At 39.5% G+C, this 15501-nt stretch overlaps 3 protein-coding genes across 7 annotated transcripts in view; 1 reads left to right on the top strand and 2 right to left on the bottom strand.

Moving 5' to 3' along the window:
* The window catches only part of LOC140050499 (neurobeachin-like), a 111460-nt gene extending 109109 nt beyond the window's left edge, over nucleotides 1-2351 (top strand). For all 4 annotated transcript variants that reach the window (XM_072095722.1, XM_072095720.1, XM_072095721.1 and 1 more), the window contains one exon: nucleotides 201-2351. In XM_072095722.1, the coding sequence (XP_071951823.1) occupies nucleotides 201-291 (91 nt within the window). In that variant the 3' untranslated portion in view covers nucleotides 292-2351. The remainder of the gene's footprint in view (nucleotides 1-200) is intronic.
* LOC140050503 (uncharacterized) lies at nucleotides 2328-13704 on the bottom strand. Of its 2 annotated transcripts, none has more exons than XM_072095730.1 (2): nucleotides 13474-13704; nucleotides 2328-3108 (listed from the first exon to the last, which is right to left on the bottom strand). In XM_072095730.1, the coding sequence occupies exon 2, from the start codon at nucleotides 3105-3107 to the stop codon at nucleotides 2355-2357; it is 753 nt and encodes a 250-aa protein (XP_071951831.1). In that variant the 5' UTR covers nucleotide 3108; nucleotides 13474-13704; the 3' UTR covers nucleotides 2328-2354. The 2 variants fall into 2 exon arrangements, with proteins under 2 accessions (XP_071951831.1, XP_071951830.1); XM_072095729.1 differs by lacking the exon at nucleotides 13474-13704 and adding an exon at nucleotides 4753-4834.
* On the bottom strand, nucleotides 7645-13425 carry LOC140049927 (uncharacterized). The gene has a single exon (XM_072094880.1). The coding sequence runs from the start codon at nucleotides 13423-13425 to the stop codon at nucleotides 7645-7647; it is 5781 nt and encodes a 1926-aa protein (XP_071950981.1).
* Nucleotides 13705-15501: the final 1797 nt, after the last annotated feature.

Below are 15501 nucleotides of genomic sequence, written 5' to 3'. Positions count from 1 at the left end.
TGTGTGTACTAGTACACCGGGGTAACCCCTACTGTCTCGAAAGATATAGTAAGTTCTTTAAAGTGCACATGAGTTGGATGTAGAATAGTTTTAAACTATGGCCAAGCTCTATTCAGGTGACACCCTGATTCCTGAAGAGGTCCCTTGATCGGTGTTCAACTGTCTTCATGTTTTTATCTGTTTTATTTGTTTCCCTTCAGAACTATAATAGCAGGAATGGCAACAGGGAGCATTGTTGCATTCCGAATTAACTTTCACAAGTGGCACCATGAATTCCGTGAGGCATATTGAAGTTGTCGCCCTCTAGGATAAAGGATGAGAAGCTTACTCTACACAAGTAGAAAGAAAGTTTAATAGCGAGATTAGTAAGGAGAATGAACATGTGTAGTTATAATAAATAAACTTTTTAGTTATTTTTCTTTCAATATTACAAAACTGTTAATTACTTATTGGATATAATTATGAGTTTATTAGGGGTCCAGAATCCAGAATTTTGTTATCGTGGGAACGGTAACATTTAATGTTAATAGTCTGTCAAAAATATATATCAAATAGTAGTTCATAATTGAACTTTTATTGTCAAAAAGGAGGAGTGTATGACCCTAGCACAACCTGTGAATCCGCCCCTGTTTATTATTAATATTAAATATTTTAGTAGACTAAATAATGCATGATTGACTGAATTGTTTGAAATAAGAATAAGCTAGAGTAACCTCTAGATTCTATGAGATTAAAGTAGCCTTTAATTTTTATTAAAGACCGCAATGTTTTGTAAACTAACTACTATAAAGTACACAGAGAGTGAAGGCAACAACAAGGTTTAAGTTGTGAATGTTGCTTGTTATAAATGATTTCTATGTCTACTTTATTTGTTGCTAAATGAACACGTTCAGCATAGTTGGGCTGGTATGTTGGTTTTCATAATACATTTTGAATGGAATAAATGCGGGATATAACAGTGTGCAACCTTACACATTTTTTGGGAGAGCCACCAAGTTTTAAGGAATTTATTGTATTTGGTTGTTGTTGGTAAAATGTATTATTTCATCTATATGAATATTTTTAATATCATTTGTGTATAATTGCAATCTAATATTTTTACTCTTATTAATTAAAATTTGTTTTTAACGGATGCAATATCTAATTTAAACAAAAATATTGATGCATACATTAAAAATGGCGATTGGAGTGAAATTTGTTCAATTTTTTTTAAAGGTTAATTTCATTCTTTTATATTATTTATAGATTCCGTATTTACCTAGAGGGCACTAGTCAGATATCTATCTTGATTATAAAATATTAATACTGTTTCGTTTTTAATATAAATGGGACCAGCATTTATAATAAGGCTTCTTGTTAACACAGCTGTAAAAATATTTCTTGCTTTTTTAATTATTCTATCTGGTTGAAAACTAGTTTTATACCAATTCTAATATATCATCGTTTTGTACATGTTATACATGTAGGTAACAGCAGTCTATATAAATTAGAGGTCTATATAAATATGTATGTGTATATATTGGTCTGTTGGATATCTTTGTAAATTAAGCGTGAACAGACCACGTGACATCATGCAATACGAATGAGATAGCTTGTGTTAGAAATGTAGCGCCCTCGTTAACATGTGACGCACCTGCAGTATGTTGTTTTCTTTTGATATATTATTCTTCATAAACTTGATTGATTGAATCACCTTGATATAGATTTACATAATTGTATCTTAACTCTTGATATTTTAGTCATTCTTCACTTGTTTTCTGTATCAAATTAATTTCCTAGTTTCAAATCTTCGGACATACTCAAAAAGAGATTTTTTTAAACAAATATTGTAACTGTTATCAGCTTCTCCAAGACATGCTTCTAGATAAGTCACGGCTCGGAAATGAAAGCTTAGTTTCCGCTAGGACGCAACGCAAGGAGGAAATAAACGCAACACAAGCTAGTTGACCAATGACAAGCGAAAGTTAGGATCCATCGATTCTGATTGGTCAAATTACGTTGTTGCGTACGTCCTTGCGTGTTGGAAGCAAGCTTGTCTTGTTTGGTGCGCGTTTGCCTAGCTATCATTATTTCTTGAACCTTGGGAGGGGCATGAGAAACACATAGGCCTAGTTTTCAGACAAAAATAATAACAACAAAATGCTTCATTTAAATTTATTAGTTATCGATAACATTTCTATTAATATTTCCATCATTGTAGAATTTTGTACACGATGTTTTTTAATGTTTTGCCTTGGTATATTTATTTTCACTGTATGATGAATGTATTTTAGTAATTCTTCTATAGGCGATCTACGGTATATCATAGTATCGAAAAGTTAGTAAAAATGGAAAATAAATTGGGAAAATTATATCTATGTGGTTGTTTTATATTCGGTGTACCCGATGTCCGCGGGTGGGAATCTTTCTCCATCGTTGATGGTTGTTGTTATCCAGCTGTCTCCATCGACGCTTCCATTATCGCCGTCGTTGCCTTCTCCATCACCGCCATCGAGGTTTCCATTATCGCCGTCGTTGCCTTCTTCATCACCGCCATCGAGGTTATTATCGCCGTCGTTGCCTTCATCATCATCGCCTACGTTGTCTTCATCATCATCGCCTACGTTGCTTACATCATCGCCTACGTTGCTTACATCATTGCCGACGTTGCTTCCAACATCGCCGACGTTGCCTTCATCATCATCGCCTACGTTGTCTTCATCATCATCGCCTACGTTGCTTACATCATCGCCTACGTTGCTTACATCATTGCCGACGTTGCTTCCAACATCGCCGACGTTGCCTTCATCATCATCGCCTACGTTGTCTTCATCATCATCGCCTACGTTGCTTACATCATTGCCGACGTTGCTTCCAACATCGCCGACGTTGCCTTCATCATCATCGCCTACGTTGTCTTCATCATCATCGCCTACGTTGCTTACATCATCGCCTACGTTGCTTACATCATTGCCGACGTTGCTTCCAACATCGCCGACGTTGCTTCCATCATCGCCGACGACGCTTACTTTACGCGTACGTCTGCCGATTGACCTTCCTAGAACCTCATTTGAAATTAAACCGATGATAAGTAGTCCTATCACAAACCGTAATTTTAACAAGACCATACTGTAAAATAAAATACAACACATAATTATTGCATACGTTTTTAATTCAATAGTTCTGCAATTACTGAAGGCATTCACACCTAATATCGAGAGTTACGATATGGCGCGCCAAGCTGTCATTTATTCGAGAAGTAGACATATCTTAGATTTAAATAGAGATATCTTTATTAACAGAGATACTGTACCTCTTTTAAGATATCTCTATTAATATAGATATCACTATTTAAATAGAGATATCTTTAAATCTAAGACATCTCTATTAGATCTTAGTTTTAAACTACTATTAAGAGCTATGATTATCTGACGTTCTCTAGTTATCTGCAGACGTTTTTTTGTTGGTTTGTTTTTGTATTTTTGGTTCAGTTGTGAATAAATACATCAGTAACGATTCAGACAACTAGCGTATATTCAAATTCATTTGAATTTTCAGAACTCCAACTTACCCAATAGACCAATAAAATGCTGGCCTTTTAATTAAACGCAAAGCTATACAGGTGGATCTACACTTGGATGTAAATTTGGCGCGAAATAGACTCGGCGGTCAAATTCATGATTATCAATGAGAGACGAGGTGGTGAGTTACACGGATCCGATCAGCCATTTCTTATATTACAACAAAATTAACAAGATGTGTTTGGATTAAGGTAAGTCATTTAAATCATGAACCGAGTTACCACAAACACCCACAACAATATCGATAGTTTTAATAGTAATAACAAGAATACAATACATTTAAATGATCCGCATGTGATTGTCTCATGAGACAAGATGGACGGTGATAGGTCCTCCTTTTGTTAGTTCCAATGCTACTGCAGTCAGAGGAAGAATGGAAAAAGCTTCCTATTTTCTAGGAGTTTTATCAGAGAATCTATATTGTTTGTACATGACACTTGTAACATGACCACAGTGCTGATTTTGCCTTTTTATCTGACTGGGCAAATGTAAGCCCAGCATTGTTTATAATATTAGTAATGAGACGTTTATATAGCGCTATTTCGTAAAGATCAAAGCGCTTTGAGTTTTAGTTGATTATTAAAATTATATAGACTCTGATCAGGAAATAGGCTAGACAACCCGTTAATGACAATAAACAAATAAATAAAACAACGAAGATGATTGAAACACCACCACTGTTCCTCTCTGCAATTCAGGGCGCAAGACCCGCCTAGACAGTATCCTCAAGTGTTTCTGCAGAGTAAGAGAATAGAAAAAATAGCGTATAAAGAACGGTATTCCAGCAGAGACGGGTCCATATAAAAAAGAACCGATCATAAATTCGGTTTTAAAACCCCAAATTCATTCTGGGCTCGATCGTCAAATACCAGTGTTTAAAACTGTTTCCGTGGAGCAACGAGCAATTTTCAGATGCAAGCGATCTTTTTTATAAAACCGTTCTTTTGAAACTTTTCAGCAGCGACGGGTCTATGAATAGTGTAGGCCTATTATGGATCACCCACTAACACTTGCTTCCATTATGTTTGAGGAAAATGAACACCCGTAAGCGAGTGGACTAATGACAAGCGACAATTATAAAAGAAATACATCGCTTGTGATTGGTCAATCACATTGCGCGTACGTCCTTGCGTTGCAATTGCGTGTCTAGTGAGGATCAAACAATGTTAATGCTGTAATACGAAATATATACCTGATTTATGATTGGTGACAGATCTGTTGAACAACCTTGTAAATTTGAATTCGTACTCACAACTACACACTTGTGTGTTCCCTTAAATACTACAACTTCAACTGATAACTATTGTTAAACAACGAATTATGATTAAATTATGCATTATTAACAAATGTTCTTATGTAATTAGAAGAAAAAAAATAGAATTAAATAATAAATAAATAATAGTATATTTTTGTATATATTTCTTTGTTATTTTATATAATGTTTGTTTTAGGTTATATGACGGCCCCTTGATTGCCAACATATGGTTGTTTTGCTCTAAATAAAGTTAAATAAAAAAATGAAATAAACAAAAAACAAGAATAATTAGTTTCAAAATGTACGTATAAAATGTAAATATAAATTGAGAAATTATTATGTCTGTTTTGAAACATTGCTATTTGTAGTTGTTTGACAAACACCGTCGTGATGTTTTGTATAACTAATAACTAAATTATAGGGATAACCATGGAGGAAAAAATAAATATATGATAGAACCAGAAGTATCAATATCAATTTCTTTACTTCCTAAACGTGAAGTATGATAGGATGGATACATTTTACAATAATCACCACACCATCTCCTTAGCCTAACGCTACCATGTTCGAAGAGAAAAAATCAAACACGCGTTTCTTCCACCCTGAACCCCACTCCCCATAGTATGTATATAATGATACAGGATACAACATCTTGCATGACTTCGTAATATGATTTGCCTTTTGATTAAAAAAAAGAACCTTAACCAGGTTTCCTACTCGCAACATTCGTGTTCCCTTTAAACAGCGAATTTCAGTATGATTATTATGCATTATAATCGAACATATGTTCTTTTAGTTGCCGTCATTATTTATTTAATATATAATATATTTGTTTTAATCTTATGCGGGTTCATCTCACTTTTATCTCTATTTTTTCTCTTAAAAAATGTACATATACATTTAATTATTATTAATGTTTGTATTTAATATATTTGAAGCATTCTCTTTATTGAAATTTTAACATATGGCTAGCAAAATAAACATAAAATTGAGTAATAAAATTCATAATTCTTTATTCACCAATGGCAAAACGGTATAAACAAATAGCTTTCGCTAGTCAATGGTTTACACCTGATTAACAAATATAATACTGTTCAGTGCAAACGATTTTGATAATATAATTATACAATAATGTAAGAAAACACAATAATGACAAAAAGAAAGAGGTGGGCCAGCATTAATCAGTATCTCGATAATAGTAGTTCAGTTATATTTTTTACGAAATTAATTTTTGAAGTATTTTTTTTTATGTCGAGTGATAAATTATTACAAAATTTTGTGCCAGTAAACGAAATTCTAAATTGACCAGCCATAGTACTGGCTTTTGGGATAGATAGGTTATTACCTCGTTTAAACCTAGTAGATGGTGTGGTGATTATAGTAAAATTAATTTCGTAGTATCCTCATACGAATCCTCCCTAACCCCTCGTCTATTTTCAATCAATGTCAGATGTAAAAGTGAATTCGCATTCCAGGCGCGATGTTGTAATCATTCACCGGTTCCTTGTCGTGACATTCAGTGACACTTTTGGGTATCAGACCTCTACAGCTCACTATGTCGGTCGGTCGGTTGGTTGGTTGGTTGGTTGGTCAATCGGTCGGACGGTCGGTAGGTCAACACTGACTCAAATTTTAGCACGCGACTGCAGCCATATATATGTTGTTGTTGTTGTTGTTGTTGTTGTTGTATCACTCGCCGGTTTTGTCACGTTCGTGACAATCTGTCCGTTTTTTCAATCCCATGTTTCTGACCTAGCAGCTCTTAACCATGTTAAACATGTACATACAGCAGTCTATATATAGAGGTATATCATGGAGAGTACTCCATGGGTCCATGTTAAACATGTAGGAGGTACAGCAGTCTATATATAGAGATATATCATGGAGAGTACTCCATGGATCCATGTTAAACATGTAGGAGGTACAGCAGTCTATATATAGAGGTATATCATGGAGAGTACTCCATGGGTCCATGTTAAACATGTAGGTACATCAGTCTATATATAGAGGTATATCATGGAGAGTACTCCATGGGTCCATGTTAAACATGTAGGTACAGCAGTCTATATATAGAGGTATATCATGGAGAGTACTCCATGGGTCCATGTTAAACATGTAGGAGGTACAGCAGTCTATATATAGAGGTATATCATGGAGAGTACTCCATGGGTCCATGTTAAACATGTAGATACAGCAGTCTATATATAGAGGTATATCATGGAGAGTACTCCATGGGTCCATGTTAAACATGTAGGAGGTACAGCAGTCTATATATAGAGGTATATCATGGAGAGTACTCCATGGGTCCATGTTAAACATGTAGGTACAGCAGTCTATATATAGAGGTATATCATGGAGAGTACTCCATGGATCCATGTTAAACATGTAGATACAGCAGTCTATATATAGAGGTATATCATGGAGAGTACTCCATGGGTCCATGTTAAACATGTAGGTACAGCAGTTGTTCTGTTTGGGAGGTTGCTGGGTTTGTTTACTTGAATCTTTACTTGCAAATAAGTACCACACACGAATTGATTATAACAACATCATTCATTTATTAAACAATAACAAACTTTACTGTGACGATACAATCGCCATTTTCAACAACAACGAAAATCCAACAACAGAGGGCGCTATGACCCTTTTTGGAATATGGCACTGTCTTAACAGCCGCCCCCGAATTTCTTAGGAAATTCGCCTTATCAATCAAGGTATCAAGTCATGTACTTATTTTTCTGTATTATTAATCAACAGATTAAATTTCCTTTAACATTAAAATGATTTAAGTTGCATAAAATTACGCGCCTTTTAAGTCAAAACTAATAATCACGGGCTCGATTCTTCGACTTGATCGTCACATTTCATCAACTTCACGAGCTTTGCCACTGGTCGTCGATAAGCCTTTTTGTTGACACGAACATCCACCACTCTCACTCGGTTGTCACTGCTTGGATAGAGTGCCGAAACAACACCGACTGGCCACTGAGATCGGCTCAACTGGGGATCTACGATCATCACCACGTCTCCAACTTCTAGGTTTTCGACTTCCTTCTGCCACTTCTGGCGCCTTTGCAGAGTAGGTAAGTATGACCTGATGAACTGACGCCAAAACTGATCCGCTAGAACTTGACTATGTCGCCAATTACGCCGTCTTTTCAGTTCTGACTCGTCGTACACCACCATAGGTAGGGCAGGATCCCGCCGCCCCATCAACAACATATTTGGCGTAACTGGGTCGATATCAGCTATCTCGGAGGATGCGTAGCCAAGAGGTTTAGAGTTCATAATACCTTCCACTTCCGTCAGAACAGTACGTAGCACAACATCAGGTACTACTCGGTCTCGTAGAACCCCTTTCAGCGCACATTTGATAGAGCGCACTTCCCGCTCCCACAATCCACCGAAATGAGGAGCACTTGGAGGGTTGAAGCAAAATCTCACTTTAAATTTTGCCAGACGACTGGTCAACTCTGGTTCCATTGCCTTCAGTGCAGTCTCAATCTCTTTCTCCGCTCCCTTGAAGTTTGTCCCACAGTCACTACGGAGCTCATATGGTACTCCTCTGCGTGAGGCAAAACGCCTATACGCCATCAGAAAATGATCCACATCAAGAGACTCTAACAGTTCTAGATGAACGGCACGGGTCGTCATACACTTGAAGACAAGGCCCCAACGCTTCTCTTGTGACCGCCTAACTTTCACTGCAATTGGACCAAAGCAATCCATCCCGGTAGAATAGAAAGGAGGCTTATTCACCCTTAATCGGGATTCCGGCAAATCAGCCATTCTGGGTATCAGTGGTTTCTGCCGCCAACGTTTGCAGTCAGAGCATTTTCTGAGTATACCTTTAACAGAGGTTCGTCCTCTCAATATCCAGAAGCGACGACGCAGATAGGCGAAAACTTGCTCGGTTCCGGCCTGGTGGCTGAAATGATTGTCAGCATCCTGGATAAGCAGCTTGGTTACTGGATGTGATGATGGGAGGACAATTGGATGTGGTTCTACACTAGTTTTGTTATCCATTTTCCTTAAACGTCCACCAACTCTAATTAGATTTGTCGTTTCATCCAGCTCTGGAGAGAGCTCCAACAGACGACTACTCTTCGGTATTTCTTTCTGGGTTTTGAGCGTCGCAATCTCTTCTTTAAATGATTCTTGTTGGGCTCGTTGTAAGAGTTGATATTCGGCATCACATACTTGTTCTGCAGTTAATACAACTGAATCTTGTCCATCAACTGCGTTGAGTTTCTCTCCCAGTGCTTGTACAAGTTCTGGCCAGGTCGGGAATTCTTCCAAATCTATATTCTGTACTGGAGTCGCCAAGGTTACACCACAAAATAGGGACTTCTTTATCTCGTTGGTATCTACAGATGAATTTAATGATGAGACTCGAGTTCGTGCCAGCACTGAGGCACTATGACTCTGCCATGTATCTTCTGCCTCTAGCAGCCATGAAGGTCCATCAGTCCATCTGGATCCTTTTCCGAGCTCTGTCACTGACAGACCTCGAGTAATGTCATCTGCAGGGTTTTCATCTGTTCGCACATAACGCCACACACTGTCGGATGTCAACGTCTGGATTTCAGCTATCCGAGTCCCCACAAACACCTTGAAACGACAGGAATCTGATTGTATCCATGTAAGAACTGTTGTTGAATCACTCCACATATTAATATGTTCCACATCCAGGGTGAGTGCATTGGTGATAGTCTGAGCTAGTTGTGCACCAAGAAGAGCCCCAAGTAATTCCAGGCGTGGTATGGAAGTTAGGCGTTTTGGTGCTACTCTGCATTTGGCCAACACGAAACTCATGTGAACACTACCGTCACTATCCATTGAGCGTAAGTAGGCAACGGCACCATAAAGCTTCTCTGAGGCATCACAAAACACATGTAATGTCCTTTTTACAATTGTGCTGCTCATGTTAGATGGTGTATAGCACCGCTGTATTCTTATTGATGGAACTTTCTCCAATTCATCACACCATTCTTCCCACCTTTGTCGAATGTCAGGATCTTTTACTTCTTCATCCCAATCAAGCTTTGTTGACCAGAGTTCTTGAACAATCGTTTTGGCTCTGGATGTGAAAGGTGCTATATCTCCGAGTGGTTCAAACTGACTGGCAAGCACTCTGAGAGCATTGCGTTTGGTAAGTTTTCGGTTATCTGGAGATTTGGCTGGGTGGTATAACTCATCACTGTGACAATCCCAATAAAGCCCTAAAGCTGGCTCTGGTTCCCCATTAATTTGACTGAGGGAAAGTGACTGCAATTGATGACCGGACTGCACGTCAGTGGGTAAGTGTTCAACTACATCTAGATGGCTGCTGGCATATTTTACCATTTGGAACCCAGCTTCATTTAGACACTCACGTGTCTTATCTACAAGTTCTTTGGCTTCTGATATAGTGTTACGACTGGCTAGTTGATTATCCACATATGTCTCATTTTCGATGGTATCCTTGACAATTGGGTAGCGATCTTTTCTATCATTTGCCACCTTTTGTAAGGCAAATGTTGCACAACAAGGGCTACAAGCAGCTCCAAATGGGAGTACCAGCCACTCCATTACAAGCCAAGTATCCATCTCGTCATCCCACCAGAGGAATCGCAACATACGTCGGTCTTCTGGGGTCAGTTTCACTTGATGGAACATTGCGGTGATATCGCCGGATACTCCAACGCGTCCTTGTCGGAAACGTAGCAGCACGTCCAATAGTGCTGGACTTAGAGTCGGTCCAGCGAGTAACTCATCGTTCAGATTCTGACCATCATATTCAAACGAACAGTTGAAGACAAGTCTGTACTTCCCACTACTGTGTACCACATGACAGGGGATGTACCATCCTAATTGCTGCTCCGGAGACAATGTGTCGACAGGCCCTATAACTCGTATGGAGCCGTTCGTCTTCAGCTTGTTAATATATGATCGACAGAAGTCTACCAACTCTGGTTTGCGGGATATTTTTCTCTGGGTAGAAAGAGCTAGGCTCTGAACACATCTTGGTGTACTAGACGGGGTTCTGTACCCAGGTTTCCACAGGAGTGGTGTCTGGAGTCTTTGTACACCTTGGACCTCGACCTGCTTGGTACCATTTTCCAATGTCTGAATAGCAAACTTGTCATTCTTTGACCGCACTGATTCCTTTGGATTTACATGGTGCAATACATCTACCGCCATAAATCTTTCCATTAATTGGTGCAGCTTATGTTCTGGTTGAGTGCTAGTTAACATCATCTGAGGATGTCCTAGTAGCTTTCCTTGTTTCTGGAGACCCTGCTTTCCCTGTACAGTCCAACCAAATAGTGTCTTGACCGCAACTGGTGAACCCGTTTTGGGTCCTCTTCTAGTTTCCAACGACAGAGTACATTCAATGTTATCGGCACCAATCAATATCGTCGGCTGCACCTTTTCGGCAGTAAATAATGGTAGTCCTCTAAGGTGTGGCCATTTTGACTGCAACCTCTCCGCAGAAACTGTATAATCCCCAAGTTGGACTTTAGTGGCGGCAAAGGCACACTTGATATTGAATGTCTGGTCTGGTTCTTCTCTGGGCGAGAGGGTGAAGTCCACACATTTTCCTTTCCAGTCAGTGTCACCTGTTACCGTTTTAACTTTGATTGACTCTTCCTCACCATTAATGCCCAGTTCATTTATCAATCTTTCTGATACCATCGTGCGTTCTGCACACTCATCAAGAACACCGTATGTGTTTACTAAACCTTTGGCACCATAGATGGTTAGGGGTACAACTTTGATTAGTACATCGTGGTAGTCAAGTTTAGCAGTTAAACCCATTCCAGTACATAGTTGAGTTGGATTAGGTACTGGTTCAACTGGAGCTGGGGCTGGTGCTGGTGCAATCACTTTGTGGAGACTACTTCTGTGGTCCTTTTTACATTCCTTGCACCTTTTTGGAAATGGGCAAACACCATCATGCTTCTTAGCACACTTTTTGCACCGGTTGGTGGTCTCCAACCATTTAATTTTGTCTGCATAGCTAATCTTGGAGAAGTTACCACATGTTTCTAGGTAATGTCCGCTTTCATCAACATCACAATACAGGCATGTAACACGCTTCTTAGCCTTTGAACTACTTTGAGTAATATAAGCCTTCGTGGCAGGCGGTTGTTCACGTTTCTTCTGCTGTTTAGCGGTTGCATATGGTTTTTGGTCTCCTGTACCATGACTCATTTTTTCTAGCAGTATTAGACCAGCTGGTCCTGTTTTCTCCTCTAACCATGTTGAAAGGTTTTGAACAGTATAGATCATTCCCTTTTCCTGTTTCCACATCTTGAATAGGAACTCATCGTGGAGCCTGTCTGGTAGTTTCTTTGTCAGGTCTGCCGCATACCGATGGTGATTCAGCTCATTCCCATGGTTTAATTTGTTGGCAGTCTGGACCACAGTTACCAGTTCATCCGAAAAATCTCTGAGACCAGCCCAGTCCCCTTGATGTATTGTAGGGCGTACCTGGAGCTGGTCCAATAACCCTTGAACGATTCTACTGGGATCACCAAAGGCCTTCTCCAACTGTTTCATGGTTTCCTTGTAAGCGTCATCTCCTAGCATGAGGTTACGGTCAGCCATTGCTAATGGTCGTCCGCCAAGGTGACTACGTAAATATGCAAACTTAGTTGCTTCGGGTAGCTGTAATTTCGCCTGACTCATCACACTATCCCATACTGATTTAAATGTCACATACTGCTTAACATCGTGTTCATCACAGAATTTTGGTATATTCAGTTTTGGTAAACCATCCCAAACTCTACTAATACCAAACACTGGGTTAATACTCTGGGTCGTTGGTTGGTATGTCGGTTGGTATGCCGGTACTCCAGGAGATGGATTGAATGATGATGCAGTAGAATTTAGTACCGGTATGTCAGTACAAAGTCCAGTATTCCGTACGTTACTTGTCGTAACGGCATGCATCTGATGTTGTGTAATATTTTGCACATCATTCATAGGCACTGGCATATGCGGTATTGTACTTTGTGCATTACTAGTGAAACTGGACATCCAGGGTCTTGTACTCATTACATCAGTAACCATGGTAAACGTAGGTTTAGTGTTCGCCACCCCGTGTGGTGAGATGGTTTGTATGGGTGTGTACTGATTCATCATACTGTTTACCGCATAAGTTTGTTGAGTACACACTTTCGGTCTGGCTGCATTCTGTATTTCTGTCCGATTAATAATACTAGCACTGCTAGTAGTAGCAACAACGCTTTCACTGACCGGTACCGTAACAGTCCTTGTAACGGGTTCTGGACTGCTTTCTGTAAGGTTGATGTCAGTCATTGTTGTGTCTGCCAGGAATTTCTTCACATGATCTTCGGACGTTTCGTTGGGAGATGTGGTTAACAATTCATGTAGGTCTTCATTTAGAACGGCGGTGAGTGTGTCCGCTTGTGCTCGTAGGGCCTGTGCCTTGCTCCTCGCCTTTAGTATATGTAACTCGGCTTCTTTAGATGCAATTTCCACTGCAGCCATGGCTTCTGTCTCGGCAGCAGCGGCATCTGCTAACACCGAGGCTCTATGGTTCGATGACCTCGACGATAGCTTTGATGATCGGCGACTGGAGCACGTGGATCGGTTAGACATACTTGTTTAGGCTAGGCTAGGCTATATCAGTAAAATGTGACAACTTACTTCTCAAGTAATCCGGCTCGAGGGACCAAATGTTCTGTTTGGGAGGTTGCTGGGTTTGTTTACTTGAATCTTTACTTGCAAATAAGTACCACACACGAATTGATTATAACAACATCATTCATTTATTAAACAATAACAAACTTTACTGTGACGATACAATCGCCATTTTCAACAACAACGAAAATCCAACAACAGAGGGCGCTATGACCCTTTTTGGAATATGGCACTGTCTTAACAGCAGTCTATATATAGAGGTATATCATGGAGAGTACTCCATGGGTCCATGTTAAACATGTAGGTACAGCAGTCTATATATAGAGGTATATCATGGAGAGTACTCCATGGGTCCATGTTAAACATGTAGGAGGTACAGCAGTCTATATATAGAGGTATATCATGGAGAGTACTCCATGGGTCCATGTTAAACATGTAGGAGGTACAGCAGTCTATATATAGAGGTATATCATGGAGAGTACTCCATGGGTCCATGTTAAACATGTAGGAGGTACAGCAGTCTATATATAGAGGTATATCATGGAGAGTACTCCATGGGTCCATGGTAAACATGTAGGAGGTACAGCAGTCTATATATAGAGGTATATCATGGAGAGTACTCCATGGGTCCATGGTAAACATGTAGGAGGTACAGCAGTCTATATATAGAGGTATATCATGGAGAGTACTCCATGGGTCCATGTTAAACATGTAGGTACAGCAGTCTATATATAGAGGTATATCATGGAGAGTACTCCATGGGTCCATGTTAAACATGTAGGAGGTACAGCAGTCTATATATAGAGGTATATCATGGAGAGTACTCCATGGGTCCATGTTAAACATGTAGGAGGTACAGCAGTCTATATATAGAGGTATATCATGGAGAGTACTCCATGGGTCCATGTTAAACATGTAGGAGGTACAGCAGTCTATATATAGAGGTATATCATGGAGAGTACTCCATGGGTCCATGTTAAACATGTAGGTACAGCAGTCTATATATAGAGGTATATCATGGAGAGTACTCCATGGGTCCATGTTAAACATGTAGGTACAGCAGTCTATATATAGAGGTATATCATGGAGAGTACTCCATGGGTCCATGTTAAACATGTAGGAGGTACAGCAGTCTATATATAGAGGTATATCATGGAGAGTACTCCATGGGTCCATGTTAAACATGTAGATACAGCAGTCTATATATAGAGGTATATCATGGAGAGTACTCCATGGATCCATGTTAAACATGTAGATACAGCAGTCTATATATAGAGGTATATCATGGAGAGTACTCCATGGGTCCATGTTAAACATGTAGATACAGCAGTCTATATATAGAGGTATATCATGGAGAGTACTCCATGGGTCCATGTTAAACATGTAGGTACAGCAGTCTATATATAGAGGTATATCATGGAGAGTACTCCATGGGTCCATGTTAAACATTTAGGAGGTACAGCAGTCTATATATAGAGGTATATCATGGAGAGTACTCCATGGGTCCATGTTAAACATGTAGATACAGCAGTCTATATATAGAGGTATATCATGGAGAGTACTCCATGGGTCCATGTTAAACATGTAGATACAGCAGTCTATATATAGAGGTATATCATGGAGAGTACTCCATGGGTCCATGTTAAACATGTAGGAGGTACAGCAGTCTATATATAGAGGTATATCATGGTGAGTACTCCATGGGTCCATGTTAAACATGTAGGAGGTACAGCGGTCTATATATAGAGGTATATCATGGAGAGTACTCCAAGGGTCCATGTTAAACATGTAGGTACAGCAGTCTATATATAGAGGTATATCATGGAGAGTACTCCATGGGTCCATGTTAAACATGTAGGAGGTACAGCAGTCTATATATAGAGGTATATCATGGAGAGTACTCCATGGGTCCATGTTAAACATGTAGGTACAGCAGTCTATATATAGAGGTATATCATGGAGAGTACTCCATGGGTCCATGTTAAACATGTAGGAGGTACAGCAGTCTATACAGGCCCGTAGCCAGGGGGGGGG

The sequence above is a fragment of the Antedon mediterranea genome, chromosome 5 (assembly GCF_964355755.1).
Source record: "Antedon mediterranea chromosome 5, ecAntMedi1.1, whole genome shotgun sequence".
NCBI lineage: Eukaryota > Metazoa > Echinodermata > Crinoidea > Comatulida > Antedonidae > Antedon > Antedon mediterranea.
The sequence above is the reverse complement of the archived record's forward strand: the minus strand, read 5'-3'. Positions and strand labels throughout refer to the sequence as shown.